The following is a 14,815-nucleotide window of genomic DNA, read 5'->3' as shown; positions in this document are numbered from 1 at the left end:
TGGTTCTGAAAATGGGTACAAAACCCATCGCCTTATATGCACCTTCCCAGGTACGTCCAACTTAAAGGTCTCCAATGGATTCTTTTTCCAATTATGACAATTTCTGCTTAAGTAGGAAATAAAAGGTCACAAATGGAAACCAAGAGCAGATTCAGAGTACTGACAGAGCAATAAAGCAAAGCACGAGCAAGAAAGCAAAGCTCATGAGTGCGTATTTGCCAAGACGCGTGTGTGAAAGGACACTACCACCACAAGAAGTGTATGATGCAAAACCAGTGTCATTCCACTTAACCCAAGAAATGTAATTCCAGCATCTTCTTTAAAATGGTGGCACCCTCAAGCTAAAACCCATTCCAGTAATGCACAAGAAAATATGACTGGTCAGCATGCAGCAATCCAGGTTTCTACTTAGTTAATGAATCCAGGCTGCATTCCAAGCTGGAAAAAACTTCACAACAGTAACGTTCACACCTTTCTCCCCAGCTGACTACAAAGTCAGTGAGGGATAGCTGCTGGAATACATCTCCTTGGCACCGAGGGGTGAGCGTATGATGGTCAGGCTGGGAAAGCTCTGAAAAAGAACGTCTCTTGGACGGGTACCTTGAGATGGGATCGTGTCCTCTGAACAGCACGGAGTTGTTGTCTGGGTGCTGTAGCCGCTGGAGCACTGCAAGGAATCCCGACTGCTCCTCTGGGTGTCCAGCTGCAGCCCTCTTGTCAGAGCGAGCGCCAGCTCCTCGCAGGCCTCCATCTCCTCACCCTGCTGTTCGCGCACAGAAAGGAGACTCGTTAAGTCTCGAACAGTTAATCAGTCTTCACTGACCTCTAGCTGTCTCTCCTCCTCAGACTTGTCACCATCGCAACCCAACAGGATTGTGTCCAACCATTTACTAGGGCTCCAAAGAAACAGACGCTTCTTTGGATGCTCTTGCTCTACCCAATACCCAACAGCATATTCTCACGTCGCTTCCACTGACCACCCCAACACCACACCAGTCCTGCCTGTTGGATAAACACGGGCCGACACGAAGCACGGCAAACAAGTACTGGCAGGAGCTAGCACAGCCGCTTCCTTCGCACCAAACAGCATATTAGAAATTAGAGCTTCACCCTTGTGGCAGCCGACACCGTCATGCTCCGAGGTCTCTGGGCCTCCTCAGGGGACACAGGTGGTCCGCTCTGAGCTCCTCCATTGAGATCTGGTTCGCGCTTTTCCTTGCGACGTTGCAATGTGTTCACCATTGGCTGATCGTATGGGCCTGGTTTGGCCCAGTCCTAAGGAAATGTGCTTGTTAGTGATAGTTTTCATCAGTAATTGTGCTTTAATTACAAGTAAAACTATGCAAAGGGGCAATTTTAATGCAACAGATATTATGTATCAAACTGGATATGCCTTTCTGAATAGGCCAGAAATAAATTTGAGAATATTAAAAATCTTCACTTACAAATCCTATCGCCCTTTATTAAAGGGAATCTAAATTTCCAATTCTATTTAACTGTTCTTATGTGAAGATATTTAACATTTTAATACTATAGTTTTCTCTAAATGAAATTCTGTTGTGTTAAAGCCTATATTTTCAGAAATTCAAATGCAAAAACCACTGGCACGCAGCAGAAAATATAGATAAACGTCCAATCAGCGATGTAACTGCTCTAGATGTACGCAAGTTCTGTTGAGCATGTCTTCAATTCTGAAAAATTAGGCTTGAACAGATTCTTGATACACATTAGAGGAGCAACTCTGAGTAATCTCTTGGTTGACTTGCTAGCTGAAATCTAGATTATAATAATCATCTGTACTGAAGAAAGACTTAACTTCACTCTGAATTACTGGTGCCAAATTTGAAACAGAAATTCCTCAGGCCACGAGGGCTATATTCACTCAGGGCTCTATTAAGCAAAGTCCTGAGGGTGTCCAGAAACCAGACGTGGCACACAGAGAGCAGGACTGACCGGTGACCTGTGCTGGGACGCAGAACCACCGCTACGCAGCAGCTCCCCAGATGTGAGCTGCCGTAGGGGCAAGCCCACTCCTAAGAGAGTTTTCCTCCACCGAGATAAGGGGTACTTTAAAAATAAAAATAGAAGAAACAACTCGTGCGTGAGAACAGGCCACAGACCCCACCACTGGCAGCAGCTGGCTGCTGGGCAGCCTCCGCACAGTCTGCTGATAAAGAATTAACGACGGGCTAAGGCCACACTCTAGATTTCACTGACATGTGTCTCAGTCCAAGGTATGAGTGCACGGCAGCTGTACTGACAGAAGCCCCTCGTGCAGACAGGTATTTTGGTTTTATTAACACATACGGAACTCTGCTTTGCCTTAACAGTTGTGTCTCCGCTGGAAGTTTTGCTGTGAAATATACTGGCAAAGCGCTTCTAGCATAGACACAACTAATGATGCTGAAGCCCCAGGACCACTGTGGCCACCCTGGCTGTGCGTTTCAACAGTCTCCAGCTGCTGGAGAGCGAGATTAGGGGGATCTGTAATGAGGTATCTCAATTTACATGTTTAAGAAGGTCCCATGGTGCATATGCAGTGTCATATAACCATCCACAGGCATCTAAGACCTGGGCAGCTGCTATCAACTGCACAACAGCCTCGTGAAGATTCAGGGCAACAGACAAGAGACCTTCTCCCCTCGCTCCGGGGCAGTCTCCCAGGGGAATCACCTGGCCGGGATGAGAGTCAATGCTCCATCAGAGCGGAGACGTTTTGATGCCAAGGAAGATCCCTGCAGATCCAGCTGGAGCAACTGAAAGAAGTTCCTGCACTCTGACTTTTTCGGTGGTCTCACCCAAGAGAGCAAAACAAGCTGGGTGAGCCCTCCCAGTCTGTGGCAGCAAAGCTAGGACAGCTTCAGTCACCGCTGGGGTTCTCCTGGTGACGAGCGTCTTCTTAAACCGCTCCAGCTGGATCTACAAGAGCATGGCTGCCTACGGCCAAGGTCGGGGCCAAGCACAGCCGCCGCAGGGAGAAGATCGTGTTGTTCAACGTATGGTTTCACTAAGCCGACTGGATGCCAAGCCTGCACTTCCCTGCTGAAGCGAGCGCTTTGGCGGCGCTCAACAAGCTCTCTTCTCGCTGAATAGAGCCCAGAGTGCTTTCACCAACGTTCCAGAGTTAAACTATTCCTTCCTACCTAGGTGTTGTCAGCTTTAATGTGTTTTAGGCAGTGCCGGAATAGACAAGGTCATTCAGAAATATCCACTACCGGATTTTAGCTCTCTGATTATCACCATGCAGCGCCCATTCAGAGTGATATTAAACAGAGCAAATCAACGAGTAATTACATGGATCGAAAGGTAGCAACAACCGCCGTGCGCACGCTGTTGGTATGAGGAGGTGAGGACTGCCACAACAAAAGGAACACAAACCTTCCAGCTAGGGATCTTAGATGATGGTAACATGCCTGGCCCAATGGTGTAATAATGAACGTAGTCTGGAAGGAGGGCTGAGGGAGCCCGAGTCCACGCGCGGGAGACAGGCGGGAAATGAGGGAAAGGACCTGCACCAACTGAAGCTACGGATGGGTCACTTGATAAACTACAGTGATAAAACCCATTAGACAACTGGAAACGAAACAAATAAAAAAACAAAAACAGAGAAATTAATATAAACAGAATGAATATGAAAATATACTGCGACTCTGATGTTCAAGGGAGAAAACTTCTGTATCTTAACACAAAAGAAAGAAAAAACCTTAGCTTTGCTGCAAATAAACAACAGAAAATTGATACAATGCTTGGTTCAGAAGTGAGACTGCTTGAAAATTGTTATTTGGTATAACAAATTTCAGACTTCAGTCTAGCAGTCATTGTCTCCAGCTGGGCAGCTTTGCCTTCTGTCCATGAACACGGCACACTCTGGAAAAGCCTTTGCAGTTTAGGTGCCCTGCAGACCGCGGACATAGAAACGAAACATTCCCAACACTGGAGGCATTCGCATTGCTGGCGTTTATTCTATGCAGCTGGACAGAGAGGAAAAGCACACAGCCTTCGAAAATGACGTGTTCTGGCCGTGTGATGATATGGAAGGGGGAAAAAAAAAAAAAAAGGAAAAAAACCAACAGCAAGGATTTACCAGATGAGAACGGAGACCGCTACCACTTCCTCCCCCAATTCAGAGTGTATCCTCCATAATTTATTCCAGCCGTGTGTATTTTTTTTTCCTTTTTGTTTTGGTCAAAACCACACCCCAATTGCTCAGTGTAATGCGTACCACCTAGCAGGAGAAGGGGGAGAAGCCACAAACAGTACAACCTGGGCAAGCTGCTCCTTGCTAGGCAACCAGTGGGGTTTGGGCACCATTCCACAATCTCTTTGAGTAGAAAAGGTGGACAAAGAGCTTTTCTTAGAAAATCACCCCTGTAAAATGCCCGATTTGCAGCTTCCCCCTAGCAGCTAGTTTAAAGGCAAGCATCGCCGTGATTTATTTGCACAGATTCATTTCTAAGGGAGTGTGCAACAGTTCCTATTCTCATCTTCACAGGGAGGAATCCAGGCTGCATCCCATGCACGGAGTTTTTTTTGTCCAAATGTTGCTGGGTTTGGATAACGAGCTAGTAGGTTTGTATGTCTTTGAGATGAAGTTTTTCACCTTATCTGTGGAGGCCCAAGCCCCCATGGTGGAGCCTGAGCTGACTGAGGTGGGGGAACTGCACTCGCTCACTGACTGGCAGGTTTCAGAGGCTTCTGAAGAGGCAGAGCTGGACGAATTCTGCAGCGTGAAACAGCACCGCAACGCAGGGAAAGGATACACAAGCCACCAAAAAAGAAAAACAAAACAAAACAAAACAAAACACACACGCACACACACAAAAAAAAAAAAGACAAAAAGCACATACACAGAGACACACACAGGAGAGAGGGAAGGATGAGAGAAGCAGAGGGTTAGGGTTTTAAAAATCAATTAGAAACTGCTCAAAACCATTGCTAATGTTCAGGAAATCTATGAGAAACAAAACAAGCCATTTGCTTAATGTGAGAACTTGCCACGCTGCTTGAGAATGAGGGAATTGAGGCGGCGATCTCAACTCCTCATTGCAATTTCAGCGTCTCAATTCTGTTAGCTGTCTCAGAGCAAGAAGCTGAGGGAACCTACAGTCCAAACATGCAATATACCGAGACAACTGATTTTATACTGAAAAGCAGATCATCAGTACTTTAAAGACACAAAGTTTATATTTAAAACATGGAGCAGCAAATGTCACTTACATTCACAAGTTCTCAGATATTCTGATCTGCAAAAGCGCTTGTGAAAAGCTCATGTGAGCGCAAATATCATGGAACAGAGAAAGAAGTGATACTTACCAAAGCTGGAGGCTTCCAAAGTGCATTATCTGTATGCATGTGCCTCTGCGGGTAGTATGCATACACCCAGAGCACTCTGACTCAAACTTTTCTGCCCAGCAGCCAGTATGAAGGTACATGTACTCTGCTGAGTGCATAAATGGTGGCTTGTGCTTGCCACCCACCTCCTCTTAACAGCAGAGAGAGAAAATATCAGGGGCTTGGACGGAGAGGGAAGGAAAATGCAGGACATGGAGTGTCCATCAAACACCCCTAACATTTAGCTCCTAGCTAGGAACTTCTCTTCCACTTTTCAGTGCACACCTTTATGTATATTTGCTGCTTTAAGACTTCTATAATAGCATTTAATTCACCTACAGGCAAGCCAAGGTGAATAACCACGTGGACCATTTTACCAACTACAAAGCTCTTGCACATCTCCCCCTCGTAAGTGGCACCACCCTCAGCAGGGATGTGTGTGCAGGTCCAACCGAGTGCTTGGAAGCGGTCAAGGATAGTGGCAAAGTTGCCAGGGCAGCACCGAGCTCTCTTCACTGCCAGGAAATTCCACACTAGCACGACTAGTTCATCCCTTGCTAGTCTGGGACCTGTGAAGCAAGTCTATCTAAGGATATCCCTGGCATTTTATTTTATGACAGCAGAGGGAATGCGCTCTTGTATCAACTTTGTGTAGCAAAGCCTCAGATTTCAAGGAACGATGCTTTGAAGAGGAAGGGAAATCTCATCTGAAATAACATTTCATCAGTTAACCTTAGATGAGATCTTGGGGTGAGTCTGCAATAAAAGGATAGCTGGATAAGAGGCACTTAGAGGAGTAATTACTGCTAACACCCAGAGGCTATGCATAAGGAATGGATATCTAACTGCCTAGGTAAAGATGTTAGTCTCCTGAGATGGGATACCATCACCAGAAGGATTTTGAAGACCGTTGGGGATGTTGAGAAGCCAATCCTGAGCTTATCAGCAAACTGTGGATTTAGAGGAAACTTTGCAAGGGCTGTTGAGAAAAAAAAAAAAGGCATGTAACGTGGTGGACTATTTTATAGAAATAACGCGCATCCCATCTTATGCTGACATGAGATCAGATCTGCAGTGACCTGTCAAATGTGTTTAGGGCACAAGTAAGCTCAGCTAACAAAGCTTGTATTCAAAGTGCAGTTAAGAGTTGAGGTAAAAATAAGATCAGAAGAAACTACAAGAAATGACATGTAGCTATTAAGGAGAGAAGCAAAAAGGATGCAGTGGGGTACCCGATGATGCAGCGACTTCATGATTTGTGGAACTTGTCACGTTCTTGATTTAATGCAACTCCTTTTACAGGAGAAAAACCTCTAAAAATAAGAATACTGACAGTCATGAGCTGCAGTTGACTGCCATCAGACATAACTACAGTACACTAAATGGAGAGGAGCCTATTTTTTCTATCTTTAGAGAACAATACATTATAGAAAATTAGCTTTTAGACTATAACTCCAAGTTCTGCTTGACATTCTAGGTAGCTCAACAAAAGAAACTGTTTGACAAGCCCCATGAGAACACTCACGCTAGCGTTACACTTTGGCCAGGGGGAAAAAAAGAAAAAGAGAAAAATATAATTTCAGAAAATCCTTTCTGAAACCTCATGCTTATGGCCCAAAAGACCCTTCTGGGTCTGCATACCCTGCGCACGGCAGGACAGACAGGGAAGAGTCTGAATTACAAATACTGTATCACACCACCTTGGTTTCTGCAGATGCCCTGATGATAACAGGGTGAATTTGGTGATTTGATGATAACAAGTGAGAATCTGGAGTTTACAGACGATAGACTATTCCTTTTTACAAGCCAGAAAATTCAAGAGGTTACGTCAAGCATTGGCAGAAACGGGTCACAAATGTTTATTAGCAATAAAGCTGTATGTAGCAACTAGATGGAAAAATGCCAAAAATGCGAATTCTGAAGATGCAAAGAATGGTTCGATTTATTTGGTGTATGGGGAAAAAAGATTGGAAGTGGTGAACTTATTTTTGCAATAAAGTGACTCCAAGGTGAAAGAAAGACGAAAGCAAGCGCTCTCCCACTAACTCAGTGGGGCCATTTTCAACAGGCAAAGATGGACAAAGGATAAACCAAGACGCCGTGGGGAAAACACCTTGGTAGTTGAAGGAAACGCAACAGTGAGAAAATGATGGAGAGGGAGGCAGAATAATACTGAACTCCTGAAGGAAAAGCGTAAAGAAAACGCAAGCGGCAGCAGGTCAAAGGCTGCCTGGATCTGACTGCAGAAACAGTCCTGCCTGGTCAGACCCGGGCGTGGGAAGCACAGACCACCCTTCGCTTCTCAGCAGAAAGTACACCAGGGGCTGAAACCAGGAAGTGCCCAGTTACTGCTTGGGCAAAAAGTCTCCAAACTTTTGAGTGCCTGTTCCAGATGCACCCCCACCGGCACACGCGGCCCCGGCAGCACACGCACGGGCAAACACCGGGCAGAGCAATTCCTCCTCCATCTCCCGAGGAGTGAGAAACCCGACTATGGGATTTTTTCAACTTATTTTAGTCGACCTCCTTTTTAAAATGATTGTTTAGTTTGAATCATTTTTAAAATCAGTTCTTTCATTTTAGCTATTTTAACCCTGAGCGATTATTTTTTTTTATTTTCCACAGCTGTGATAACGGTGATTCTGCTCTGCTCAAACCATCTCTTCTGCGAAAAAGCTTAAAGTTAACGGCATCAGCAGAAAGCTCAAACTGTGCTCTGCACAGCAGCAACCAGTTCCTCAAATGTACGTTACACATAGTAGCTTGGTATCTGGTCTCTCTGACATTGTGCTACGGCTTGTTCTTGGATAGTGTCCCACTGCTTGGTGTGGTAGCTATGAATTCCAGCAAGGATATATAAGAAAAAAAGCTGTATTTTGGGCTACCGGACCGTATGACTATATTTTCCATCTGTTGTCCTACTAACCTATAAAAGGACTGCAGTTACCTTGGATTACTTGCATCCTTTGTTTGCTACGTTTTCCGTCCAAATATAGTATTGCTTTTTTAAGCCCTTCCCTTCCTCAACTACTAGAGAGAGCTTGCTGGGCAAGGGTGTCCCAGGAGACCAAATCCCGATGAAGAGCTTGGTCCAATGTCCCTCTACAGGCAGTGGAAGACATCTCAGTCACCTTTCAGAAAGCTCTGGACAGTGACTCAAGGTCACCTCCTCAGTTTGTCTCACTTCCAGGAACACGTCTCTACTGAGCCCTTTTTTCTAGTCAGGGACAAACCGTAGGGAAACTCAACTCAAAAAAGGAAGTTTAGGAGAAACAAATACCTGCTGATAATTTACAGACGCAATTCAGTTCTTCTGGGTTTTTTGGTTTTATTTTTTTTAAGGTCTGATTTGGAAGCATTTCTTAATTTACATGGAAAACTGAGTAGTTGTAATAATATAGTTCCCCTATTCTAACTTCAAGCTATTTCAAGCAGTGAGTCTCCTCAAAAGCAGAATCTTTCCAGCTTGCTAATCTGTACACGCAGAAGCAAGTTCACATTCAGTTTCCCTCTACTTCACTGTTTAGGAAAAGCGATTTCCAGAATATTCTAACAATAAGACTCAGTCCTCTGCTGTTTGACAGCACGTCAGCAGGTATTTTTGTTCTCTTCTTCATCTGCTTCTTTCTCTCCCCTTGCTTTCATCCCCACGAAGTCATAAGCGGCCTCTAAAATCCAACCGTATAATTGCTTCCCCTGTGCGTGTTCACTCCAAGGCCAGAGGATCCTTCTATTATTATCCCCCTAAATCAAACATAACCGTACTACTACCATATTGCTTCATCCCAGATACCGCCAGACCTCAGTTTCTCTACTACATAGGGCAACGGTAGCAGCACCAGCCACGTTCAGCCTCCATCCAAGAGCTACCCTGTGCTCCCAGCAGCAGAAGGGCTTTACGCGGTTCCAGTACATGCCATGGGCAACGCTGGCCAGGGCTGACCTCAAATCTGGCACTCGGAGACACTGTTCTGCTCCAGAAAGAGACCTGTGATGCTTTTCCAGCTGTTCAGTTATATCCAAATGCACTTGCTTAATTAAGATTAAAGCATTTTACAGTGACCTTTCCACATGCACAGCTATCTGTTACAGGCTAACACTTTCGCTCCCAGTGATGTTCCAGCAATGCTGCAGAAAAGTGATCGCACTAAACCAGTGTAAGGGCAGAGTCTGGTTTTATAATTGCTCTTTTTCCTATCTTCTATGCAGAGTGTGGTAACTGTAAAGACTTAGTACTCAGCAGCTACAGGCTTAAAAGAAGTCTTCATTTTGCCAGTCATCTCTCCTCTGGTATAGTCGGTTACCTTGTTTAAATCTCTACTTATTCCTTGTTTGATTTCCTCCCCCCTCACCTGAGATTTTGAATAAATTCAGTATAATTTTCAGTGACACCTGCTTGTCTAAAATGTAGTGAGAGCATAAAAGCTTCACATAGCTTGTACAGTCTCATTCTCATAATATGGGAATTTTATGTAGCCCCCTTCTACTTTTTTTTTTTTTTTAAATCCACTATTAAAAGAAAAACGGGCTTTGCTGCCTTCAAAACTACTGCTGCCAGTAGATGCCACAGCATGGAGCTAGCAAACAACAGCAAAGTGTCCACCTGCGCGAGATACATAGCTTTTAATTTCCTTTGTTGATTCCAGAGCTCGCTTTTCTGCTGGCTCAGTGTCACCACCAGAAACAATGACATCAGTGTTTTAGAAACAGTCGGCAGCCGCTATCGCTGCTCCTCCCCACCCACCACCGAGCCTCCAAAGCACAATACCACAAGGAAGATCTGTCAGTTGGTTAGAGACACACAACACGAAATAACGCTGTAAATTGAACAGCTTCTCGGTAAGCTCACGATCACAATTATCTGTCAGCACAACACACACATTTTACTTAGTGCTGAACATACAAAGCAAGACACTTAAGCAAAGATGAAGCGGCCAGGCAATGATCTGTTACCTTTTCCTCTGCGTAAAGGTATACAGAACTAGAGACACACAGAGCACATACCTATTTGTTATACCAACACACTACACTTGTCAAGTCAACGCCACACTGCTGCAGCCTTCTACAGCTCACGAATAGCTCAAGTGATGCTGGGATCAGTTTGCAACTTTATGGGCAGTTTCTAAAATGAAGTGAAAGCATAGGAACTTAGCTGGTGTAAATCAGCGTGACGCCCATCAGCTTTACGATGTCCCGCCAGCTGATACCTGCCTAAGTTCTCCCCCCTGCTTAACAGGGGAACTTGCAAAGAGAGGTGTTGGGTTTTTTCCATGCTGAGGGCAATTGCAAAGTTACATCTTCATCTGCAAACACGGCATCATCATGTAGATTACCGCCCTTTTATGCAGGTGCAGTGGATACTATGAAAACCAAAGACGATGCTAGCATGTGTAACTGATGTATGTATCTTAAAAGTCAACTTCCTTACCTTGTTACTATTCCAGTTTACTTTATTATTGCTCATTTACTTTTTTGCATTTCACTTAGGTTAGCCATAGCCAATCTAAATAAAACATTCATTTTATTAGTGCGCACAAAGTTCTTCGGGATGTCATCTATAAAAAAATGCCAATATGTCCAGACTGGGGACAGTGCAGAAGATGTATTCGTTTGAAAAGAGCATTTCTATTAAAATGAAAGAGGTAAATATATTAAAAAACTGTTGAGCTTCCCTTGAGAACATGTTCCAAGCCTAAATGAACCAGTGTTGTTTTGGAAGATACCCTGAAAATTTCACTAAGGGTGCTACTTACTACATGTTCTGCAAAAAATAAGGGTCTGTGTGCTGACAAAGGTGGTCTAGGAGTAGCTTAAGTGTGCAGGTGACACTTGGTAACTGCTAACACTGAAATTGTTGGCTGTTTGCTGACTGCGAGGATTAAAGTTATCTTTGCCTACAAAACTATCTACTCCCCAACAGATGAAAAAGTACTACACTTATTAAACTAAAGGACAATCTCTTCCAGTGACCTCAGGGTGTATTAAAAATCAGCGATACTCAACAACAGGATATTAGGTCCTCTTTGGTTTGTAACTAAGATTTACGACGGGATTTATAATGTGAGATGGCAGTTCAGCCTTGTTTAAAAAATATTGCAGTTGACATATGATTTATTAAAAAAACCCCAAAACAGAAAAAAGGATTCAGGTGCTGGAAGACACATGCCATGGAGGCATGCAAACCTCTGCCTGCAGGTGGCCAGCTAGTTTTTATAGGAATGGTGCCATGAACAAATAAAGCAGCAACTTCCTTCTGCAGACCAAAAAATGCTCTGGAAAAGTTTAGCTTCTATTTACAGTGGAATCCTCTCAGTTTGACCGAGTTCCTGTGTGACTACGCAAACACTCATTTCTTATGAGTTCCATAAAGAATTAAAAATAGCCTTCATTTTCATGCAGAAACCTTATTTCTGCAAGGTGCTCAGTTGAGAGTCTAAAAGAGCAAGCCTATCCACAGAAAGGAATGTCATAAAAATGGCAAAACCAATTTATATCATACTGCTAATGGCATTTTGAGTATTCCAGGGCCTTTGCAGGGGAGGAATAAAGGTGGTCTCCCTGCTGCCAAAGCCACCAGTATCAATACCAAGGCTGCCAGAAGGCTGCTCTGGCGCTGTTATTTGTCCATAAAACAGTAAACAGCCCAGATATTAACAACTTGCAGTCTGTGCAGGATATTAACTGCTAACCTCAGTGGGTAAGTGAGTATTTATTCCCTCCCGTAAGGTGGGACCTCTCGCCCTTTCTCATCTGTACATATCTAAAAGTTAGGCATCTAGGCTCCCTCCAGGGCCAGAGTGAAAACCAAATCCTTCGAGAGCGACTCATCCCTTTCTTCAGTGCCAACTGCAAAAGCAGCATAAATCACTCCAGCTAGAGGCCCAACTTTCAGATGGATGAAGTGCAGTGAGACAAACCTTACCCTCAGGGTTTAACCTGACTTCAAGGTCCCCCAAAACCACGCCAGAACCTTTTTTTGTGAAAAGTGAGCCAAGTTACAGAGTCCAGCTGACGCTCAGGTTTTTGTTCTCATGCTTGCACGTACCTGGTTAGGTGCTTCTGGTGGCATGGGGGATGGCGATTTGGACTGGAAAGCATCCTGGGACATGAATCCAGAATCATGGGAGGACACACTGGACAGCCTCATGGGTGCCTGCTGAGGCAGATTGGAGCTGCGATAGCGATAGTGTGAACTAGGTGAGTGCGAGTGCGAGCCACTGGACCGGGAATCACTACTGTTAACGCTGTTCAGACTGCTGTGAGAGACAAAAGGAACAAAGAAAGGAAAGGGGAGAGGGAAAGACACAAGGGCGGGGTGGGGAGAGACCCATATACAGTACAATTAACATTCCACATGTCTCTAGCAACAGGCAGCATAAACCGGAAAAGAAAAAATGTTGACAAATTAAATTTAAATATATATATATATATATGCACATATATATCAGTAAAGAATCGTAAGCAGCTGCAGTATCCCTGACGACCAGAGAGAAAATGGCATTTTTACCCTGAATTTCACTGAAATGATCAAATTCTGCAACCCCTCAGAGTTCAGAGTGAGGTTAGGGACGAAGGGATGGCTACTTGCCCTCTCTAGCATTTACACCGCACTGGCACAAAACACCTGCTGACGCCGCTCTCCTACTCCTGACTTACGCCTTGTTGCTCTTGCACCGTGGCCCAAGTTTTCAACGGGCTGTCTAGCAGGGGGTCCAAAGGCATCGCAGTTCAGCTAAAAGTGTGCCTCTAGGCATGCCATTGCAGGCAGTCAGCAGGCCAACGTGTCAGACTTTTGAGAGCATCACCAAACCCCCGTGCTTCAGAGCGCTTGGGACAAGTTTCGCTCACAGGAAGGCTTTCTACCAGAAAAAAAAGCACGTGACGGCATATTGAGTGAAGTCAAGCCTCTGGGTGTGTAGCTTTAGTTAGTAAGAAAGATGATCAGAGAATTAAATATCCAGAATTAATACCCATGAAAAAAAAAAAAATTTGATTTTTCAAACAAAGAGATTGATTTTTAATCTCCGGCGTCCGTGAATGACAGCAACGACATGCCGGCTGCAATGCAGGAGCCTCTGAAGTTTCCTGCTGGGGTGGCTCAGCAGGACTGGCAGGATGCATCAGTCCCACGGCAGCTTCCTGCCCCCGCTGGCACAGCCCTCTGACGGGCTGCAGGCATTCCCTAAAGGATACACGGGCGAGGACGGCACCTCCCGCTCACAGATTCCAGGTAACACACAAGATGTACGAGTCAGCTTGGAGCAGGGGAAGAGGAGCTCTGCCTGATTTTCCCCATACGTAACAGTCTGTTGCCATACAGGTTTTACCGCATGACAGATGAGGTTGATTAGGAACAGATGATGGATTTTGGGGTTTTTTTTTTGCCATTTTCTTTTACAGCTTCAGGATATTGCATCTTTAAGCCTGTGCTCATTGCTCCAAATATGCATGTTTTCACACATATATATAAAAGTACTGAAGGGTTTTTTTATATATATCTGCATGCAGAGAACAAGTAGGTACATGGAAGAAGTCATGTTCACTTGCTCTGACATGCGATAGGTAACTTTGCTCAAACACAGGGAACCTGTAGTACGTTATTCATAAAGCAAACTAAAAGGTAATAATCTGAGAGCAGCTAGAAAGGTGTTGAGCAGAATACACAAAAGGATATCTTCCTTTTCAGTAAAAGGAAAGAGTAAATGTAGACACCAGGGTATGGGGGCAACATGCTAATAAACTGTTTTATGAGAGAAAACAGTTTTTACGGAGAAAGCATAGACAGAATCCAGTGTTTCAACATATTTCAGGACAGCATTAGACAGCATTAAACAGTCAAAAATACTTGTATCAAAAAAGCATTTCCATCTACCAGACTGATAGGGCAATTGCCAAGGATGTTTTTCCTTTTCAAACAGTTTAACTTACTGACTAGTAACAGCTACTTAGAATAATCTAAAAAAGTCATCACATGAAAAACAGAAAAGGAAATTATGAATGAACAATCTCAGAGCTTAGATCAGTACAGTCTGCTCTTTGATCTGAAATGGATTCAAGAGAACTGAATCAAAAGCATCTTCAAGTTGTCTTGAGTTCAAAAGTTGTTCAGTCATGCCCATCCTTTTTAATATTCCCAGTCACACACTTAAACGGGTAAAGACCACGAGGGATTGATTTCATTAAGAGTCGTTATTTAAGTATGCATACAAATCCATACCACAGTCTGAACTTGCCTCCCTTTGCCCCCAAACAGGTTAAAATTAAGTATTACCAGTCTACTTACCTGCAAACACTAGATTTTCTGGACATTGTAGTACTGGGGGAGGATGGAGGAGTCTGATAAGACCAGCTGTAATCAGAACCTTTCAAATCTAAAATTACCTGATGAAAGATAATCAATAGCATCAAGGACGTGGAAATTTTTTTCCCTTATTAACAGAAAGCATCTGCTTGTTATACGACATTTGTCACCACTACAAGCTTT

The 14,815-nt window shown here is 44.1% G+C and overlaps 1 protein-coding gene across 14 annotated transcripts in view; it reads right to left on the bottom strand.

Annotated features, from left to right (window-relative positions):
* The window catches only part of MTSS1 (MTSS I-BAR domain containing 1), a 128,481-nt gene that overhangs the window by 3,685 nt on the left and 109,981 nt on the right, over positions 1-14,815 (bottom strand). For 4 of the 14 annotated variants that reach the window (XM_054189752.1, XM_054189751.1, XM_054189757.1 and 1 more), the window contains 6 exons: positions 14,615-14,712; positions 12,377-12,587; positions 4,601-4,720; positions 3,379-3,573; positions 1,111-1,275; positions 601-763 (listed from right to left, as the gene is read on the bottom strand). In XM_054189752.1, the coding sequence (XP_054045727.1) occupies positions 601-763; positions 1,111-1,275; positions 3,379-3,573; positions 4,601-4,720; positions 12,377-12,587; positions 14,615-14,712 (952 nt within the window). The remainder of the gene's footprint in view (positions 1-600; positions 764-1,110; positions 1,276-3,378; positions 3,574-4,600; positions 4,721-12,376; positions 12,588-14,614; positions 14,713-14,815) is intronic. The other 10 variants (XM_054189755.1, XM_054189758.1, XM_054189759.1 and 7 more) reach the window with 7 other exon arrangements.

The sequence above is a fragment of the Rissa tridactyla genome, chromosome 2 (genome assembly GCF_028500815.1).
Source record: "Rissa tridactyla isolate bRisTri1 chromosome 2, bRisTri1.patW.cur.20221130, whole genome shotgun sequence".
NCBI classification, from domain to species: domain Eukaryota; kingdom Metazoa; phylum Chordata; class Aves; order Charadriiformes; family Laridae; genus Rissa; species Rissa tridactyla.
This window is presented reverse-complemented; position numbering and strand designations above follow the sequence as displayed.